The sequence below is a fragment of the Echinops telfairi genome, unplaced genomic scaffold (genome assembly GCF_000313985.2).
Source record: "Echinops telfairi isolate 266 unplaced genomic scaffold, ASM31398v2 ScPeMD7_18;HRSCAF=68, whole genome shotgun sequence".
NCBI classification, from domain to species: domain Eukaryota; kingdom Metazoa; phylum Chordata; class Mammalia; order Afrosoricida; family Tenrecidae; genus Echinops; species Echinops telfairi.
Window position 1 is genome coordinate 84,297,058 of NW_022103915.1, and position 15,732 is coordinate 84,312,789.

Below are 15,732 nucleotides of genomic sequence, written 5' to 3' on the forward strand. Positions count from 1 at the left end.
GGACGGGAAGGGGAGGGCGGCGACGGGATGGGCAGCAGCCTGTCGCTGGTCGTGCCCCCCGGCCCCCTCAGCTTTGAGGCGCTGCTCGCCCAGGTGGGGGCACTGGGCGGCGGCCAGCAGCTGCAACTTGGCCTCTGTTGCCTGCCCGTGCTCTTCGTGGCCCTGGGCATGGCCTCGGACCCCATCTTCACGCTGGCACCCCCACTGCATTGTCACTACGGGGGCTTTCCCCCCAACGCCTCCGGCTGGGAGCAGCCCCCCAACGCCAGCGGCGTCAGCGTCGCCAGCGCGGCCCTAGCGGCCAGCGCGGCCAGCCGCGTCGCCACCAGTCCGGACCCCTCCTGCCGCGGTTTCGCCCCGCCGGACTTCAACCACTGCCTCAAGGACTGGGACTACAACGGCCTGCCGGTGCTCACCACCAACGCCATTGGCCAGGTGAGGCGCCCAGCGGACCCCCGCAGGTGCCATGGGACTGGGGGCGGGCCGGGGCCGGCAGGGGCGGAGCCTCACACCCGCTCCGCCCCTTCTCACATCCCCAGTGGGATCTGGTGTGTGACCTGGGCTGGCAGGTGATCCTAGAGCAGATCCTCTTCATCCTGGGCTTTGCCGCCGGCTACCTGTTCCTGGGCTACCCTGCGGACAGGTGAGGACGACCTGGGCACTGGGCAGGTGGAGCGCAGGGGGGGCCAGGGCGGCTAGTCCAGGTGTCGGCCTTCTCCAAAGGCCGACGAAGATGCGCGCTGGACTCTGCAGTATTCGCCGGGCTTTTCTGGTCAATGGCATGTCATCCCATCCCCCACCTCACCTTCCAGACCTCACCCACACAAGGAAATGGCCCCACCCTATGGGTGATTAGCCTCCTGCCCATTGATCAGTAGCCCTAGAATCCATGGCTTGAGATGGCCTCAGCTACAAAGATCAGTCAGCATCCTCTGACCGAAAACACCCTGTCCAGCTACCTGAACACCTCTCCACTCTACTGTGCTTAGCACAAGGCGCCTCCTCCCATCCCTGTGTAGACTTGTCCTACTGATCAAGCGCCCCATCCACATGAACCTAAATCTCCATTTCAATAGCCTCATTCCTAATGAGCAAGATATTGATTCACAAATGTCAATAACCCAGTTCCAATTGACCAATGGTTCCACTCTAATCAGTGCCCCACCCCCATGAATCAATAGTTCCAAAGAACAAAAACCCATGGTCCTACACCGGACAGCAAATGACTTAACCCTCTTGGGTCAATAGCCCAACCCATGTGGGTCAATGGCCCCCTAACAGCACCCCGCTAGATTAACAGCCCCATCTTCATGGATCCACGGAGCTCTCGGAGCTTCCCGGACCAAAAGCCCATTCCCCCTGAGCCGGGGCCTCAGCTCCAATGATGAACAGCCCACCCAAGCAACCAATAGCCTTCCCATGGATGAAAATAAAATCCTTTGATTCTTCTATTAAAACAGCAACAACAACCTTTTGTTGTGATGTAGGTGAAGATTTACAGAGCTGATCATTCAGTTGTACATTCAACAATTCACACACCTTGCGTTTCAGCTCATCCACTGCAGTCCCCTCAACTTACCATGGTTTGTCTCACTTCCTCCTATTCACCTTTCTTAACCCTCTTCAGTAAATGCTGTGCTTTTGATCGTAAATGGTTAATGCCAACACAGGTGAGTTCAGTCCCAAATCTGAAGGGTGACTAAGGCCATAGCCTTGGGGGGGGGGGGGTCCCACCAGTCTCTATCCAACCAAGAAGCCTGGTTTCTTTTATGATTTTGACTTCTCTGCCACATCTTTTCTCCCATTCTATCCAGGACCTACTAATGCGATCCTTTTCAGAACAGTCAATAGTGGTAGCTGGGCCCCACCTAGTTCTGGTCTCGATGGGGCTGACGGTAGAGACTCACATGAGATCCTCACATGAGTCTCCGTGACCCTGTGCCACAAAATCATTTGCTCCTTCTCCACTGCTAATAGGTGATTGGACTCATCCCCACTGATCTATGTTGGGTACCCTTGAGTTGACTTAAACTCATAGCAGCCTGATAGGAAAGAGTAGAACCTGCCCCCTAGGAAGCAGTCTTTCTCTGAGCACCTGGTCTTTTCTTCTGCAGAGCATCTCATGGGTTCAAACCACTGACCTTTTGGTCAGTAGCCAAGCACTTAACCGTTGTACCACCAAGACTCCCTCGCTGCTCTATAGTCCCATAGAAGTTAATTAATAATTCTACTCCCATGGATCAAAGGCAACCAGCATCCAATAGTCCAATTTCATAAAATCAATACCGTCCTCACTGCCGATAGTCACATACCCCTAGGGCAAATGACCCCAAACCCAAAGTTCACTAGACTTCCTCTTCATCAATAGCCTCCTCCCCGCAGACCAGTGCCCTTATTTCTCTGGGGAGATGGCTTCACCCCAAAAGACTCATAGCCATATGCATGGACTAGTCATCTCAACTCTGGAACAATGGCCTCGGCCCCAAAGATTAATAATTCAAGGAGCGCTGGTGGCAGGATCCGGAAAGCACTGAACTGCAGGTCAGGTGTTCAAGCCCACCAGCTACCCCTCAGAAGAAAGATGACGTTATCTGTTCCTGGAAAAATATAGAGCTTCAGAAACCCAATGTAGGGTCATGACGAGTGGAATCTACTCAACGGAAGTTTAAAAAATCAGTCGTCCCACCCGCATTAATCAAGAGGCCCATCCCTATGGGGAAATCACCTTATCCCACTGAGTCCGTAGCCTCACTCATGTGGATCAGTGTTCTTTTCCCACTGACCAGCCAGTTCAGTCTTCATTTCTACAGATCAGACTTCCTCACAAAGAGTTATAGCACAGGCCACAAGGGTCAGTGGCTCTTCCTCACCGATTGCCAATGACCATCATAGTGACCAATACTTTCATCTGGTTTGTGACTCCACTCTCACTGTTGATTCTCAGGGATTAATAGACTCATCCCTACTATCAGTGGCCCAGTCTCCAAAAAGCAATAGCCCCGTGACGCAATGTCCTGACCAGTGGCTTCATCCCCGCTTATGCATCAACAGACCTCTACCTCATCCCCCTGGACTAATAGTCTCCACCCCATGGCACAGTGGCCTCATCTCCAAAAGTTAAGGACTCCATCCTTTAAGAACCTGATCTCCCCCTTATGCGACTCCCCATACAGAAATTACTTGGACTCACCTTCACAGAACCATAGCTGCAGACCTGTATACCCATGACTCCATCCTCTGACCAGTCTGACAATGAACAGACCCATCATCCTTATTGACCAATAGCTTTATCCCCAAAGACCCATGGTCTTAAGTCCCCAAGGCAATATCCCATCCCTTCTGATGGGTGGTCTCACTTCTATAAATACCTAAATGCCTTTTACCTTTGACCTTATAGCAGCCTTATCCTTGAGAGTCAATGGTTTCACTGCCATAGAACAATAGCCACCCTCCAGCTACCCACTTAGCCAGGATCCCCACCCTTCTTATCTTCTCATGCCTTATCAGTTCCCACCTCCCACCTGCAGCCTCCTTCTACCTGCCAGCTTTAAGGTGGGGGCTGAGCCCCACCCAAAAACTCCTCACCCACAAGCCCTTCCCTCTTTGCAGGTTTGGAAGACGTGGGATTGTGCTGTTGACCTTGGGGCTGGTGGGCCCCTGCGGAGTGGGAGGAGCTGCTGCGGGCTCTGCCACTGGCGTCATGGCTCTCCGCTTCCTCCTGGGTTTCCTGCTCGCTGGCGTTGACCTTGGTGTCTACTTGATGCGTGAGTGTCACCTTGCTAGGGTTCTTCTCTTGCATTTCAAGTTGGCCTGACTCCATCAACACCAGGCTTGCCACCCTCTGGGGCTCCCTCAGCCCCTTCTTTAGCCTCACATTGTTTCAGCTGGCCAGAGTTTTCCCACTCAGGCTTTGGAAGGCCCCAGGGTCCTGCTTCTCCCCATATTATGTCCCCCACTGATCTTTGTAGCCACCCAGGCCCTCCTCTACTGGATGAGAATAGTACCTTATTTTTTAAATGACATCTGAACTAGCTGTGGCAATCACCTAATTATTCCAAGGGGTTGCTTTGAAGGTCAAACAAGAGATCGGATCTGAAAGGGCTTGCACGCTTGCCAGACACTTGCCAGGGTCCCAGACCTACAGCCTCCCGGGTTTGCGCAGCCTGAGGAGAACGACCCACCTCCTGGCTCCTGGCCATCCAGTTGCTCTGTGAGAGGTGATGGCTGCAGCCTGGGCTCAGGGTCTGACCTCACTCTCTGTCCTCCTCCCTCCTCCTTCTCTCCCTGCTGTACCCCCCAGGCCTGGAGCTGTGTGACCCAACCCAGAGGCTTCGAGTGGCCCTGGCAGGGGAGTTGGTGGGGGTGGGGGGGCACTTCCTGTTCCTGGGCCTGGCCCTTGTCTCCAAGGACTGGCGATTCCTGCAGAGAATGATCACCGCTCCCTGCATCCTCTTCCTGTTTTACGGGTCAGTACCACCCTCCACGGGCTGCCGGGCCTTTGCCAGCTCCACCTCAGCCTGCTCTCTACTCCAGAGACACCCCTCTCCCCTGTTCTCCAACTGCCCCCCTCTCCAACTCCTCAGAGATGGGAGCTTCCCATCCCTGGGTCAGGAGAGGGGAGCCCTGATGGTGGATCCCCACCACCCACTCCCAGCTGGCCGGGTCTGTTTCTGGAGTCGGCCCGGTGGTTGATAGTGAAGCGGCAGATCGAGGAGGCCCAGTCTGTGCTGAGGATCCTGGCGGAGAGGAACCGGCCCCACGGGCAGATGCTGGGGGAGGAGGCCCAGGAAGCACTGCACGGTAAGGGCAGGGCTCCCCAGGGGCCATGGCTCCTGTATCCTGTACAGAATATGGCAGTGGCCCCTGCGTGGTCATGGCTGTGCCACCCGCTCCCGGGGCCCCCACCACCCAGGAGGAAGGATCGGGGCTCCTGTTCCTGCTAACCGACAGCTCCTCCCCCCCCTCTCTCAAAGAGCTGGAGAACACCTGCCACCTCCCTGCAACAGCCTCCTTCTCCTTCGCTTCCCTTCTCAACTTCCGCAACATCTGGAAAAATCTGCTTATCCTGGGCTTCACCAAGTGAGCCTGGGTGTCTGAGCCAAGGGCCAGGCCAGGGGCCGGGGTGGGGGCTAGCTGGGGCCGGGGAGGCCTTCGGAAGGAAGTCGCCAGGCCTGTGGGGGACTGGGCAGGGGCTGACACCTGCTCTGTTCTTGCCCCTCCTCCTCGCAGCTTCATTGCCCACGCCATCCGCCACTGCTACCAGCCTGTAGGGGGCGGAGGGAGCCCGTCGGACTTCTACCTGTGTTCCCTGCTGGCCAGCGGCACCGCAGCCCTGGCCTGCGTCTTCCTGGGGGTGACTGTGGACCGATTCGGCCGCCGGGGCATCCTGCTTCTCTCCATGACCCTCACCAGCATTGCGTCCTTGGTCCTGCTAGGCCTGTGGGACTGTGAGCATCCACCTTTCCTCTGTGTGTGGGGGGTGGTGGGGGGGGGTCAGCAAGGGAACCCCAGCAGGGCTGCCTGCCCACCCAGTCAACTAGTAAATGCCCAGGGCCCATGCAGCTAGAGCCACACAAGCCAAGAGCCAAGGCAGGGTAGCTGGGGGACTAGGCCTGGTATGATCTCAACTCTGTTGTCCTGCCCTCCCCGCCTTCCAGATCTGAATGAGGCGGCCATCACCACCTTCTCTGTCCTTGGCCTCTTCTCCTCCCAAGCTGCCAGCATCCTCAGCACCCTCCTTGCCTCCGAAGTCATTCCTACCACCGTCCGGTGAGAACCAGGGGCTGCCCCTCGGGCAGGGCCAGGCCTCTGGGGCTCCCTGTGAGGTCTTCAGGATGGAGATGGGGAGGGCTGCTAGGGAGGGGCAGGACAAGGCCCCTAGCTGAGCACCCCTTTCGTCTCTCCAGCGGCCGAGGCCTGGGTCTGATCATGGCCCTGGGGGCGCTTGGGGGGCTGAGTGACCCGGCCCAGCGCCTCCACATGGGCCACGGAGCCTTCCTGCAGCACGTGGTGCTGGCGGCCTGCGCCCTCCTGTGTATCCTCAGCATCCTGCTCCTCCCGGAAACCAAGCGTAAGCTGCTGCCGGAGGTGCTCCGCGACGGGGAGCTGTGCCGCCGGCCGTCCCTGCTGCGCCAGCCACCCCCTCACCGCTGCGACCACGTCCCGCTGCTTGCCACCCCCAACCCTGCCCTCTGAGTGGCCTCTGAGCACCCTGGCGGGAGGCTGGCCAACACAGAACCGGCGGCAAAGGGTCCCTGGCTGGGAGCCCCCACGGGAGGATGGAGGGAGGAGGCGGGGCTGAGAAGGCTCAGAGGCCCCTCTCGCCAGCCACATAGGAGAGCTCAGAGGGCTGTCCCCACCCATCTCCGCCCTGCTGCTTTGTGTTCCCTTCCTCCCTAAGATCAGGGACCAGGAGCTCCGCGCCGTCACCACTGGGTCTGGGCACCATCCTGTGCCCAAAGACATCCCCCAGACCTCCGTCTTTCTTGCTCTTACCATTTCTGTTTCAATAAAGACATTTTGAATAAATGAGCATACCATAGCGGGGACTTCTCTCCCTTCTGTTGTCCTGACAGCTCTTAATCTCCCTTCCCCTTCCCTGCACCCCTCCCACCTCCCCACCCCCATGTCGACGTTCAGCCAGCTACTGCCACTGACTGAGTGCTGGCTATGCTGCGAGGCCCGGGCTAGGCGCTGTATAAACTCCCGGCAGTGTTGGCGTCAACTAGGGCGTCCGTTGGGTTTTGCCCTCGTTGCAAGCCAGGAAAAACGACCCACACATGGACCCTGAGAAGGGCCTTTAGTAAAAGGATGGAAGAGGGGTGGGGGCGGTGGTGATGGGGAGCTCACAGAATGGGAGGAGAAGCCGAACCAACCACAAAACTAAGTGCCAGAGAAGCTTGTAGGTAGAGGAATCGGGGACTGGTGTCGTTTTTTTGTTTGACTGAACTGTGCCTTAGGCGAAGGCGTCTAGAGCAGACCATCAGTTTACGGTCAACAGTCATAGACATTTTGTTTCAGTGCCTCCACGGCAGTCCCCTCAATCCCTTACCCCACTTCTTCCCTGGGTCTCCCCATTTCTGTCCCTCCTTCCCTAACCCTCTATGCTCTGTCCTTGGTAAATGCTGCCCTTTTGCTCTTCATGGTGGATTATTCTAACCTGGGAGTGGGGGCAGTTCAGTCCCAGACCTGAAGGGTGACTATGGGCACAGTCTTAGCTGCTCCACCAGTCTGACCACTAACCCTGGTCGCTTTTATAACTTGGGTCTTCCTTCCACCTTCTCTTCCCACCCCTATTCTATCTCACGTGACCTCTTTCAGAGCAGTTAGCAGTGGTCCCAGAGTTGGGGAGGCTGATGTCTGTGTGGTACATTCATGCAATAAAGGCTTCCATGTCTCTCAATGTTCATTATTCTCTCTTCCAGATGGGGAGAGGCCACTAGCTGCGTCTTAGATGGCTGCCCATGAGCTTTTAAAACCCATTACTCACCAAACTAGGATGTCGAGCATTGTCTCTGTGAGCTACGTTGTGCCGGCTGACCTTGGTGTCCCAGGGGTTGGTATCATTTGCCGGGGCTTCTGGATGAATGAAGCCAGCAGGATTTGATCTTTGGGCGGGCCCCTGAAGATTCATGTCCAGAGAGCATGTGAAGGCCTCACTTCAGTAACAGGTCAGACCACTCCTGTTTCCGACAACCGAGGAGGAAGAAACAGGACTGGCTGTTGGGCAGGAAAAGGTAATGGATGCCCAGACAGCATCCTCCTACCAATGAGGAAACGGAGGCTCTGGCCCAGTCCCTGCCCTTCCTTACAAAGTTGGGGAGAAGCAAAGATCACAGAATTGGAGTGCACTGCTTTGCACTATGGGAACCATGGAGCCCAAGTAGCGTAATGGTTTATGGGCTGAGTTGCTAAACTCCACATGAGCAGTTCAAAGCCACCAATCCCTGGGAGAAAATGGAGGCTTTCTGTTCCCATCGAGTTACAGACTCAGAAACCCACAGGGGCAAGTCTGCTCTGTCCTGACGAGGCCCCTAGGCATTGGAATCAACTCAGCGGCAGTGAGATGGCCACCATCCCCACTAGCTTCCAGTCCTGGCTGGTTTCCCTGGGAAGTGAGATGGGTTTTAAGGCATCTTTGGGAGGTGGTAAACTAGTCTTCCACCTCAATGCCAGGATTCGCAAACTGGCTCAGGCTTGGGTTTACCACTTTGTGTAAATTTCTGAACCTTCAGTTTCCTGAAAGGGTTGCTGAGGATTAAATGAGTACCCCTCTAGATGGTAAGCTCTTTGAAGGCAGGATGTGTGTGTGCATATATGGTTTAAATATACACATGTATATAAGCAGTTCTGAGCATATACTCCAAAAACTATTTAACAGTTCAATCATATTAAGAAGAGTTGTACAATCATCACTACAATCAACTATAGAACATTTTCTTGGTTTTTACCTCCCCATTTCCCCCCAACCTCCCTGCCACATCCCCAAGGATCCCTTAGGAGACAGGTAGTATCTTATGCAGCTTTGAAAGATCATGTTTTGACATCGAAAGTGATGGAATTATAGTTGGACATTCCTTCACAGCTAGTGTTTCCTGTGCCTGACTTACAAAGCAGAACCACCATGGATATTTAGGGCATAGGTTATGTCAAGGAACTTAAAATCCCGCTAACGCTGGGAATATTGATGAGGAAGAGGCCCATGGTTAGGAGGTCAAACCTGTCTCATCTTGGAAGTGATGAGACGTCACACAGGGAGGCAGGGAGACCTCCGCCCAGGGAGGCGGCCTCATACAGTGCTTCCACCTCTAAGCAAAGGGCACAGTAGGAGCAGTGGCCTAGACAGAGAAGGGCGAGGTTCTCCTGGACAAGTGGGAGACCTACTACATTCAGATTCATGGAGTCCTAGTGTTTTTGGCTCAATCCTCTCTGCCCATTCATGTATGAGGTCCAGAGGTTGAACTGAACCATGCTATTGGGTTCATAGTAGTAATTGTAGCATTACTGGTCCACACATATGGACCAATGTAATCTTCACAACCCCATGAAATAGGTATTGCTCCTATGTTTATCCCTGATTTCGCACTGAGGACAGGTGTGAGTGGAGAGAAATACAGCGCTTGCCATAAAGTAGTGAAGGTATTTCTGGCGGTTCGCCAGTGACACCCTCACATCTCCCGCTTTCTGGGAGAGGTCTGTGGCCTTTTTAACACTGACCTTTCAGCTCCAGATGGTCAACCAGACAGGAAAACCCCCCTCTGCCTGACTCCAGAGACTGTGAGAACAAGTACGATGGTAGGGGAGGAGAAAGCGTATGGGAAGCCAAGCCAAAGTCCTCTTTAAATGCTAACAGCACTGTCAAGTGGAGGAGTGGTTTCAGAGCAGCACATTAGGGAACCTGGCGTTTGTACAAGGGCTTGAAAAAGGAGGGGAAAGTGCAAAAATCGGAAAGCTAAAGCAGCTCCTGTATATAGCGGGTAGATGAAAGAGCAAGATTCCAACTTTCCACCCGAAGCAGCGAAGCCAAAGAAAATGGGGGCACTGGAAGAATGTCTACGCAACACAAACGGGGCAACCGAGGCCAAGTCGAGTGGCTTTCCAGTGTCAGGTAGTTTGTAAGTCGCTCCAGGAACCAAATCTTGGGAACTAGTTGGTGCCTGGCCACAACTACTGACAGCTCTCACTGGGATCCTGGACCAGGGGTTCTCCACCTTCCTAATGCCACGACCCTGGCATACAGGTCCTCGTGTTGGCGTGACCCCCAACCATAACGTTATTTTCGTTGCTACTTCATCACTGTAGTTTTGTTACTGTGATGAGTCAGAGATCCCTGTGAAAGGGTCATTCGGCCCCCAAAGGGGTCGTGACCCACAGGTTGAGAACCACTGTCCTGGACCAAGAGAGAAAAAGGTAAACAAAAAATCAAATACATGAAAAAGGTCAGCTTTACTGATCCGACAGTGTTGGAGAAACCCCTCAGACTATGTTCGTGAGACATCCTTCTGACCAGGACCTGAAGCCTTCCTGCAGGTCATTTTCAGCTTAACACCAAGAACATGTTCTCTACAGTAAAGTGCAAACGTCCCAAACAGCCAACAACTGATGGATAAACCAAATGTGGGATCTTTCTAGAACATGATCATTCCACCATAAAAAGTATTGATAGAACATGAACCTTGAAGACATTATGCCAAGAGAATGAAACCAGACATAAAAGTCCACGAGGGACTTCAAAACATTGTAGAAAATGGAACCAATGGAATTTTTCACAAAATTTGAAGCTCCCTCATATTGTACAATTCCATTGATATCAGATGTCCCTGAATGGCAAATACATAGGCGGAAAGCAGATGAGTAGCTCCAAGCTGCCAGGGTGGTGGTGTCCACTAGTGAGTACTGGATTTTTGTATTGTTTTTGCATGATGAAAAATGTCCTGCACCCAGGAAGTGTTTGGTGAACATCCAAAAAAACATGGCGTTGCACACTTGACAGGGTGAATTTTATGGTGTGAAGCATATCTCAGATTAAGAATAGAAGTCCATTCCTGTTTCTGGTGAGGCACCTTCGAGGGCTGTCATAATGGCACCTTTCTTTAGAAAATAACATGAATTCCCTTGATTCTTTTCCTTGTAGCAAGTCTTTGCTTATCAATCTACAAAAACCTGTTGAATGACTACTGGGCAGATGGGACAACTCACGGGAAGTGAGCGGTTGAACCAGCACTGGAATGTCTGGGTGTGAGGTGGAAAGTCTGACTCAACAGCCATAGAGAAATGAGCAGGTTCAGGGTGAAATGAACACGAGCCTCTATTACTATTTTCTCTAGCACAAGTCACCCCCAAGGTGAACTATAACCCTTGGGTATCTCCCAAGGGCAAGCATTATGAGGTAATACAAAAAATCACTCAGGCCCTCCCTGAGTTTGCAATCCATTGGAAAGTCCGTAGTAGTCTTAAAAACCAATTCTTTCACTTATAAAAGCATAAAGAAAACTAAAATCTAGTTGCCGATGTGTCAGTTGTTATGTGTGTCAGTGTGGAACTGCGCTTCGTAGGATTTAATGGCTGATTTTTGGAAGTAGATCAAGTCTCTTCAGAGTTGCCTCTGGGGCACATGAACTTCCGATCCTTTGGTTAGCAGCCAAGCACATTAATCATTTGTATTCCCCAGGGATTCCTATAAAACCATGAAAGACAGGAGCGATTTGGAGTACCAAAAACCCAAATGAAACTCACTGCTATGCGTCCAAATCATAGGGACCCTATAGGACAAGCTGAAACTTCCTGCAGGTTTCCAAGACTCCTTCAATCGCGTTGGAGTACAGACAGGAGTGATGAAGTCTGTCTAGGGATCAGGGCTTCAAGGCTACGAGACTTGGCTTATGAAGGATGAGCATGACTTTGATAGAGGATGTTGGCGACAGGCCTGACAGCCTGGAAGAAAGCCCGACCAATGCATTTAAATCAAGCTCCACTGAAACGCATACCCCATCAGAGATGGGGCAGAATGTGGCACGGGACTTTCCTCAGGATCAAATAGTTAAAGGCTTTGCGTGGTTCCCTACTTGCATTTACTTTGTACTTATTGGTGGCAGTGCAGGAGCAAGGCTGAGAATGTTCAATTCAGAGGCAGAGGCATATGCTAGGTGGTCCCTGCAATGCAGAGGGGGCGTTTCTCAAGCACAGCAAGAACACAATGAGAGAGTATTTGGTGAGAATTCACACAGCATAGAAAATGAAGACCAGAGAAGTATCAACAAAAACATTCGCATGCTAGGATGCTTTAACCTATTATAGACCCCTTTAAGTAGACCTTTAGTGCCCCCTGGTGGATGACACCTTCCCTGCCTTAGCTTCAGCACACGTTTGTATCTCGTACTCCCAGTACAGCCCTTTCACCGCTGTGCAATCAATTCCCACAGATGCTGATCCCATATAACGGCAAACCCTGAAGGGAGCAGCCTCAGCCTCAGCTTGCTTCCAGAGTGGCTGGTGAGTGAATCACCAGCCTTGCGGTAAGCAGTCCAAGGCCTACCCCACGGCCACCAGGGCTCCTCAAAGAATTGAGGCAGCTCAATTCTGTTTCTTGCTCATCAGCCTATGCCAATTGTTTCTACAATCAGATTAATAGCACTATGTTGGCAGCATCTAAACAAACAAAAGCCCCCAAGCTCATTGCCATCCAGTCAATACTGACTCAGAACCCCCCCCAGCCCCCGCCCCCCCCCCACCGTGAGCTTCTGAAACTGCAACTGTTCACAGTAGAAAACCCCATCCTTTTCCCAAAAGGTCTCCAATGGCTACAGACCAGTCCAACTCGTAACCACGCCACCACCAAGTCTCCCTAGCTGAATCTTGTTAGGAAAGAAGTATCTTAAATTCCTAAATCTCCACAGAGCCCTAGTGGCAGCACGGTTTAAACGTTGGTGCTGCTAATCACAGGGCAGCTGCTCTGTGGAAAAGAGGCAACTTTTTGGCTCTAAACTTACAGCCTTGGAAATGCTAAGGGGCAGTTCTACCGTGCGACAGGAGCGCTGTCTGGATGGACGGAGCGTGTTTTGGAGGCCAACAGTACGGTCAGATGCTATCACGTGGTAGTGGACACGATCAAGAAACTGCTGGCAAGTGCATTCAACTCCAGTGTATCCCATAGGACAGGGCAGAACTGCCACTGTGGGCTTTTCCAAGACTATTTCCTGCAAAGGTGCTGGCAGCTTTAAATTGCTGAGCTTGCAGACAGCAGACGTGGCTAACAGCACCACCAGGGTTCCAGGTGAATAATATTGGACGACAGAATTTTAGTCAGTTTCTGGAGAAAAGGGCAGAGGCCACTGAGAACACACACTGTGGGGCCAGAAAGGAACAGTGACTAGCCAGACAATAGAAGGCTGGTTTTAAAGTTCTGTGGGTAACAGCCAGCCATGAAGTGGACTAGGGGTGTTTATGATCACGCCCACAGGACATCTGAAATGCCCATCAGACCAGCGAGCTGGATGCATTATGCAGACATTGCATAGTTGTAGACATGACTTAAGTTTTGCTTTTTGTTTCCACTAAATGTGAAAAAAACAAAACAAACTGGCATTCCTCAAGTCCACCTGGGAGCAGAGAAGCCAAGAAAAGCTAGCAGACTCCAGCATAAAGTCTAGCTTAGTAATCCACTCCCAGTTAAGTTTTACCAGGACACATACATACATACATGCATACATGCACTCTCATTTGGCCACTGTTATTCTCTCAAGCTCGGTTTAATTTCACCTGTCAAATGCCAATCGGGGCTGCAAGCTATCCAGAAAAATCCATCATCCTTTGCTAAGCACAATGTTCCTGCTAGCTGTCACTTAACTCCTACTCCCTTACTTCACAAACGGGAACCTCCCTCCACAACACGAATACTTCCACAAAATAGAATTAACAGCCACCCGTGAACACAGCTAGATAAATAACCCTTACACCCAAAGCCAATTATTATTTTCAAAAACAACTTTTATTCGTGACACATTTTTTTTTCTTAAAAATTCCCACCCCCCTGGAAATGAGCTAAAAAAATAAACAAAATCCACCTCCCACCTCCCTGTTGCCACTTCCTCCCATTCCCTCCAAATAAAAGGGGGGGGGAGGCAAAGGAAAACAAAACAAATAAACAAAACAAAAAAACCTGGAGGGGGGGAAAAAACACCCCAAGACCCCTGAAACAAGGTAGTGCATTCCCCTGGGGGGCAGGGGAATTTACACTGGAGCCGCTGGGAGCGGAACGGAGATCTTCCGGCTACAGAAACCTGCAAAGAAAGACACTCAAAACAGAAAAAGAAACACAAAAGGAAACAAACAGATCACCAGGTCATCTGGAGGGGCAGGGAGCAGAGAAGACGGGTGGGTGGCAAGAGCTGGCAGGACAGGAAGCAGGCAGGAGGGTGAAAGGCAGGGAGGAGATGGAGGGAAGGTCACAAGCAGAACAGATTGGTGTCCTTCCAGAGCCCTGGGTGAACAAAAAAACCCCTACCACCCATGCCCACCTACCCTTGAGCAGCCCCCAAGGGGTGAGGTGGGACAGGGAAACGCAGGAGCAGCTTGCGCAGTTGAGACGTGTCCATGGCGACTCCCCAGGGAGTGAGCAGCCCTACCCCATCCCTGGGCCTTCCCCTACTCCCCAAAGCAGGTCCCTCCTCAGCAGTTAGTTATGGGATTCTCCCCCCTTCCACAGTATATCTTTTTTTTAAAAATTTTTTTTTTTTTTTTAATTCTTTTTTTTTTTTTCTTTCCTCTTTTTTTCCTCTCTCTCCTCCTAATACACACTTTTTTTTAGTAAGGGCAATACCATGATGTCGCTCTAGCCCGGCCCCTGGAAGAAAGAAGGAGAGTTAGGTGTTAACATGATCACTGGTTATTTATTTCCATACAAGCCCCTCCCCATGGGTCCTTGCCCGTTACTGTGAAAGGCAGGGGCAGAGAAAATTTCAAGTGTCCTAAAACTGACCCCTGAAGCCCCAAAAGTGACACACCTGAAAACGAACGGGGGCACTTCTTGGTTAACAGTGACAATAAAGAAGTGTGTATGTGATACAGGGGAAGGGCAGCGACTTCCCTTGTTTGAGCCGGTTTTCCACTCTTTATAGCTCGAGGCCCTCACCCACTTTTTGAAGCCCTCAACTCCTGGGAGCAGACAGGGTGAGCTTATAAAGCACCAACATTTCTATTTAAAGGTAAAGAGACTAAAATATATCAATAATATGAGCTGTGCCCAGTCAAAGTTAAATTGTACAAAGCACTAGCTACCTTAAAGAGCAAGTATCTCAATATCATATCCTCCCACACACTCTTGCTAGTGAGAATGGGCCAGCCGTCCAAGGGAGGCTCAAACATCAGCCCCTCCCTAGATCTGAAAAAAGTAGCAAGATTGTCAGCAGTGTTCTTACTGCCCCCCAAGGCTGTCCTTTCTTTTAGGCCTCCAGTGCAAACACGCTCAGGGCCACCAATTCCCAAGGTGGGGACCAGGCTGGGGGAGGAAGCATTTCTCAGAACAGAGGCCTTATCACCAATTTCTGCTCCAGAAAGATGATGAGACTGGCCTGGCCTCCAACTACCTTCCTCACCCTGCACAGGCAGGAGACCAAGTCCCTGGAGACCAAGGGAAGGGGGAGGGCGGTGCCTCAGATCGAGAGAGAAAGACATATACAGGGCTCATGGGAAGCGGAGGGAGGAGCAGCCCATCTATCCTGACCTGTAGACACGACCCCGAGGCCTGCTGTTGAAGCCGCTGTAGAACCGAGCACGGGAGCTGTTGTAGTTGGTGGTCCGGGCCCTGTAGCGCGCTCGTGGGAAGCCCCGGTCTGTTGTGCTGATGCCCGGTCTGTTGGTTCGCTTTGGGATAACCTAGGAAGGAATGACAAGACTCCGCTCACTGCCCAGACATCAAGTTGATTCCGACTCATAGCAACCCTATAGGTAGGACAAGGTGGAACTGGCCCTTGCGGGCTTCTGAGACTGCAACTCATGACTAGAAAGCCTCGCTTTTCTGAGCAGGTGGTTTTGAATGGCTGACCGTGTGGTCAGCAGCCCGATGGTTAATGGGTGATATTGGGGAAGAGGAACTTCTAAAAGACAGCAGAGGAAAAAAAATGCCACTGTCTTTTCCTTCCATGGTTTCCGAGAACTCTGCGAAGCCCTAGAGCACAAAAGCCAGCCCTGCAGGATGTTGGGCTTACCACTACTACCACCCCACCCCCACCCCCC

The 15,732-nt window shown here is 52.1% G+C and overlaps 2 protein-coding genes across 3 annotated transcripts in view; one reads left to right on the plus strand and one right to left on the minus strand.

Moving 5' to 3' along the window:
• The first annotated feature begins 6 nt into the window (after positions 1–6).
• Positions 7–6,541, plus strand: SLC22A17 (solute carrier family 22 member 17). 2 transcript variants are annotated; one of them, XM_004698477.2, is made up of 6 exons: positions 7–435; positions 540–643; positions 3,610–3,764; positions 4,301–4,466; positions 4,655–4,800; positions 4,974–5,083. In XM_004698477.2, exons 1-6 carry the CDS (start codon positions 28–30, stop codon positions 5,081–5,083), a joined length of 1,089 nt encoding a protein of 362 aa, XP_004698534.2. In that variant the 5' UTR covers positions 7–27. The 2 variants fall into 2 exon arrangements, with proteins under 2 accessions (XP_004698534.2, XP_045144086.1); XM_045288151.1 differs by lacking the exons at positions 7–435; positions 540–643; positions 3,610–3,764 and adding exons at positions 5,230–5,447; positions 5,658–5,769; positions 5,907–6,541 and having other exon boundaries at positions 3,777–4,466; positions 4,974–5,079.
• Positions 6,542–14,273: 7,732 nt separating this feature from the next.
• Positions 14,274–15,732, minus strand: part of LOC101660199 (bcl-2-like protein 2) — a 17,219-nt gene continuing 15,760 nt past the window's right edge. Inside the window, exons 8-9 of the mRNA XM_045287663.1 lie at positions 15,221–15,372; positions 14,274–14,341 (exon numbers count right to left, since the gene is read on the minus strand). Coding sequence (XP_045143598.1) covers positions 14,302–14,341; positions 15,221–15,372 — 192 coding nt within the window. The 3' untranslated portion in view covers positions 14,274–14,301. The remainder of the gene's footprint in view (positions 14,342–15,220; positions 15,373–15,732) is intronic.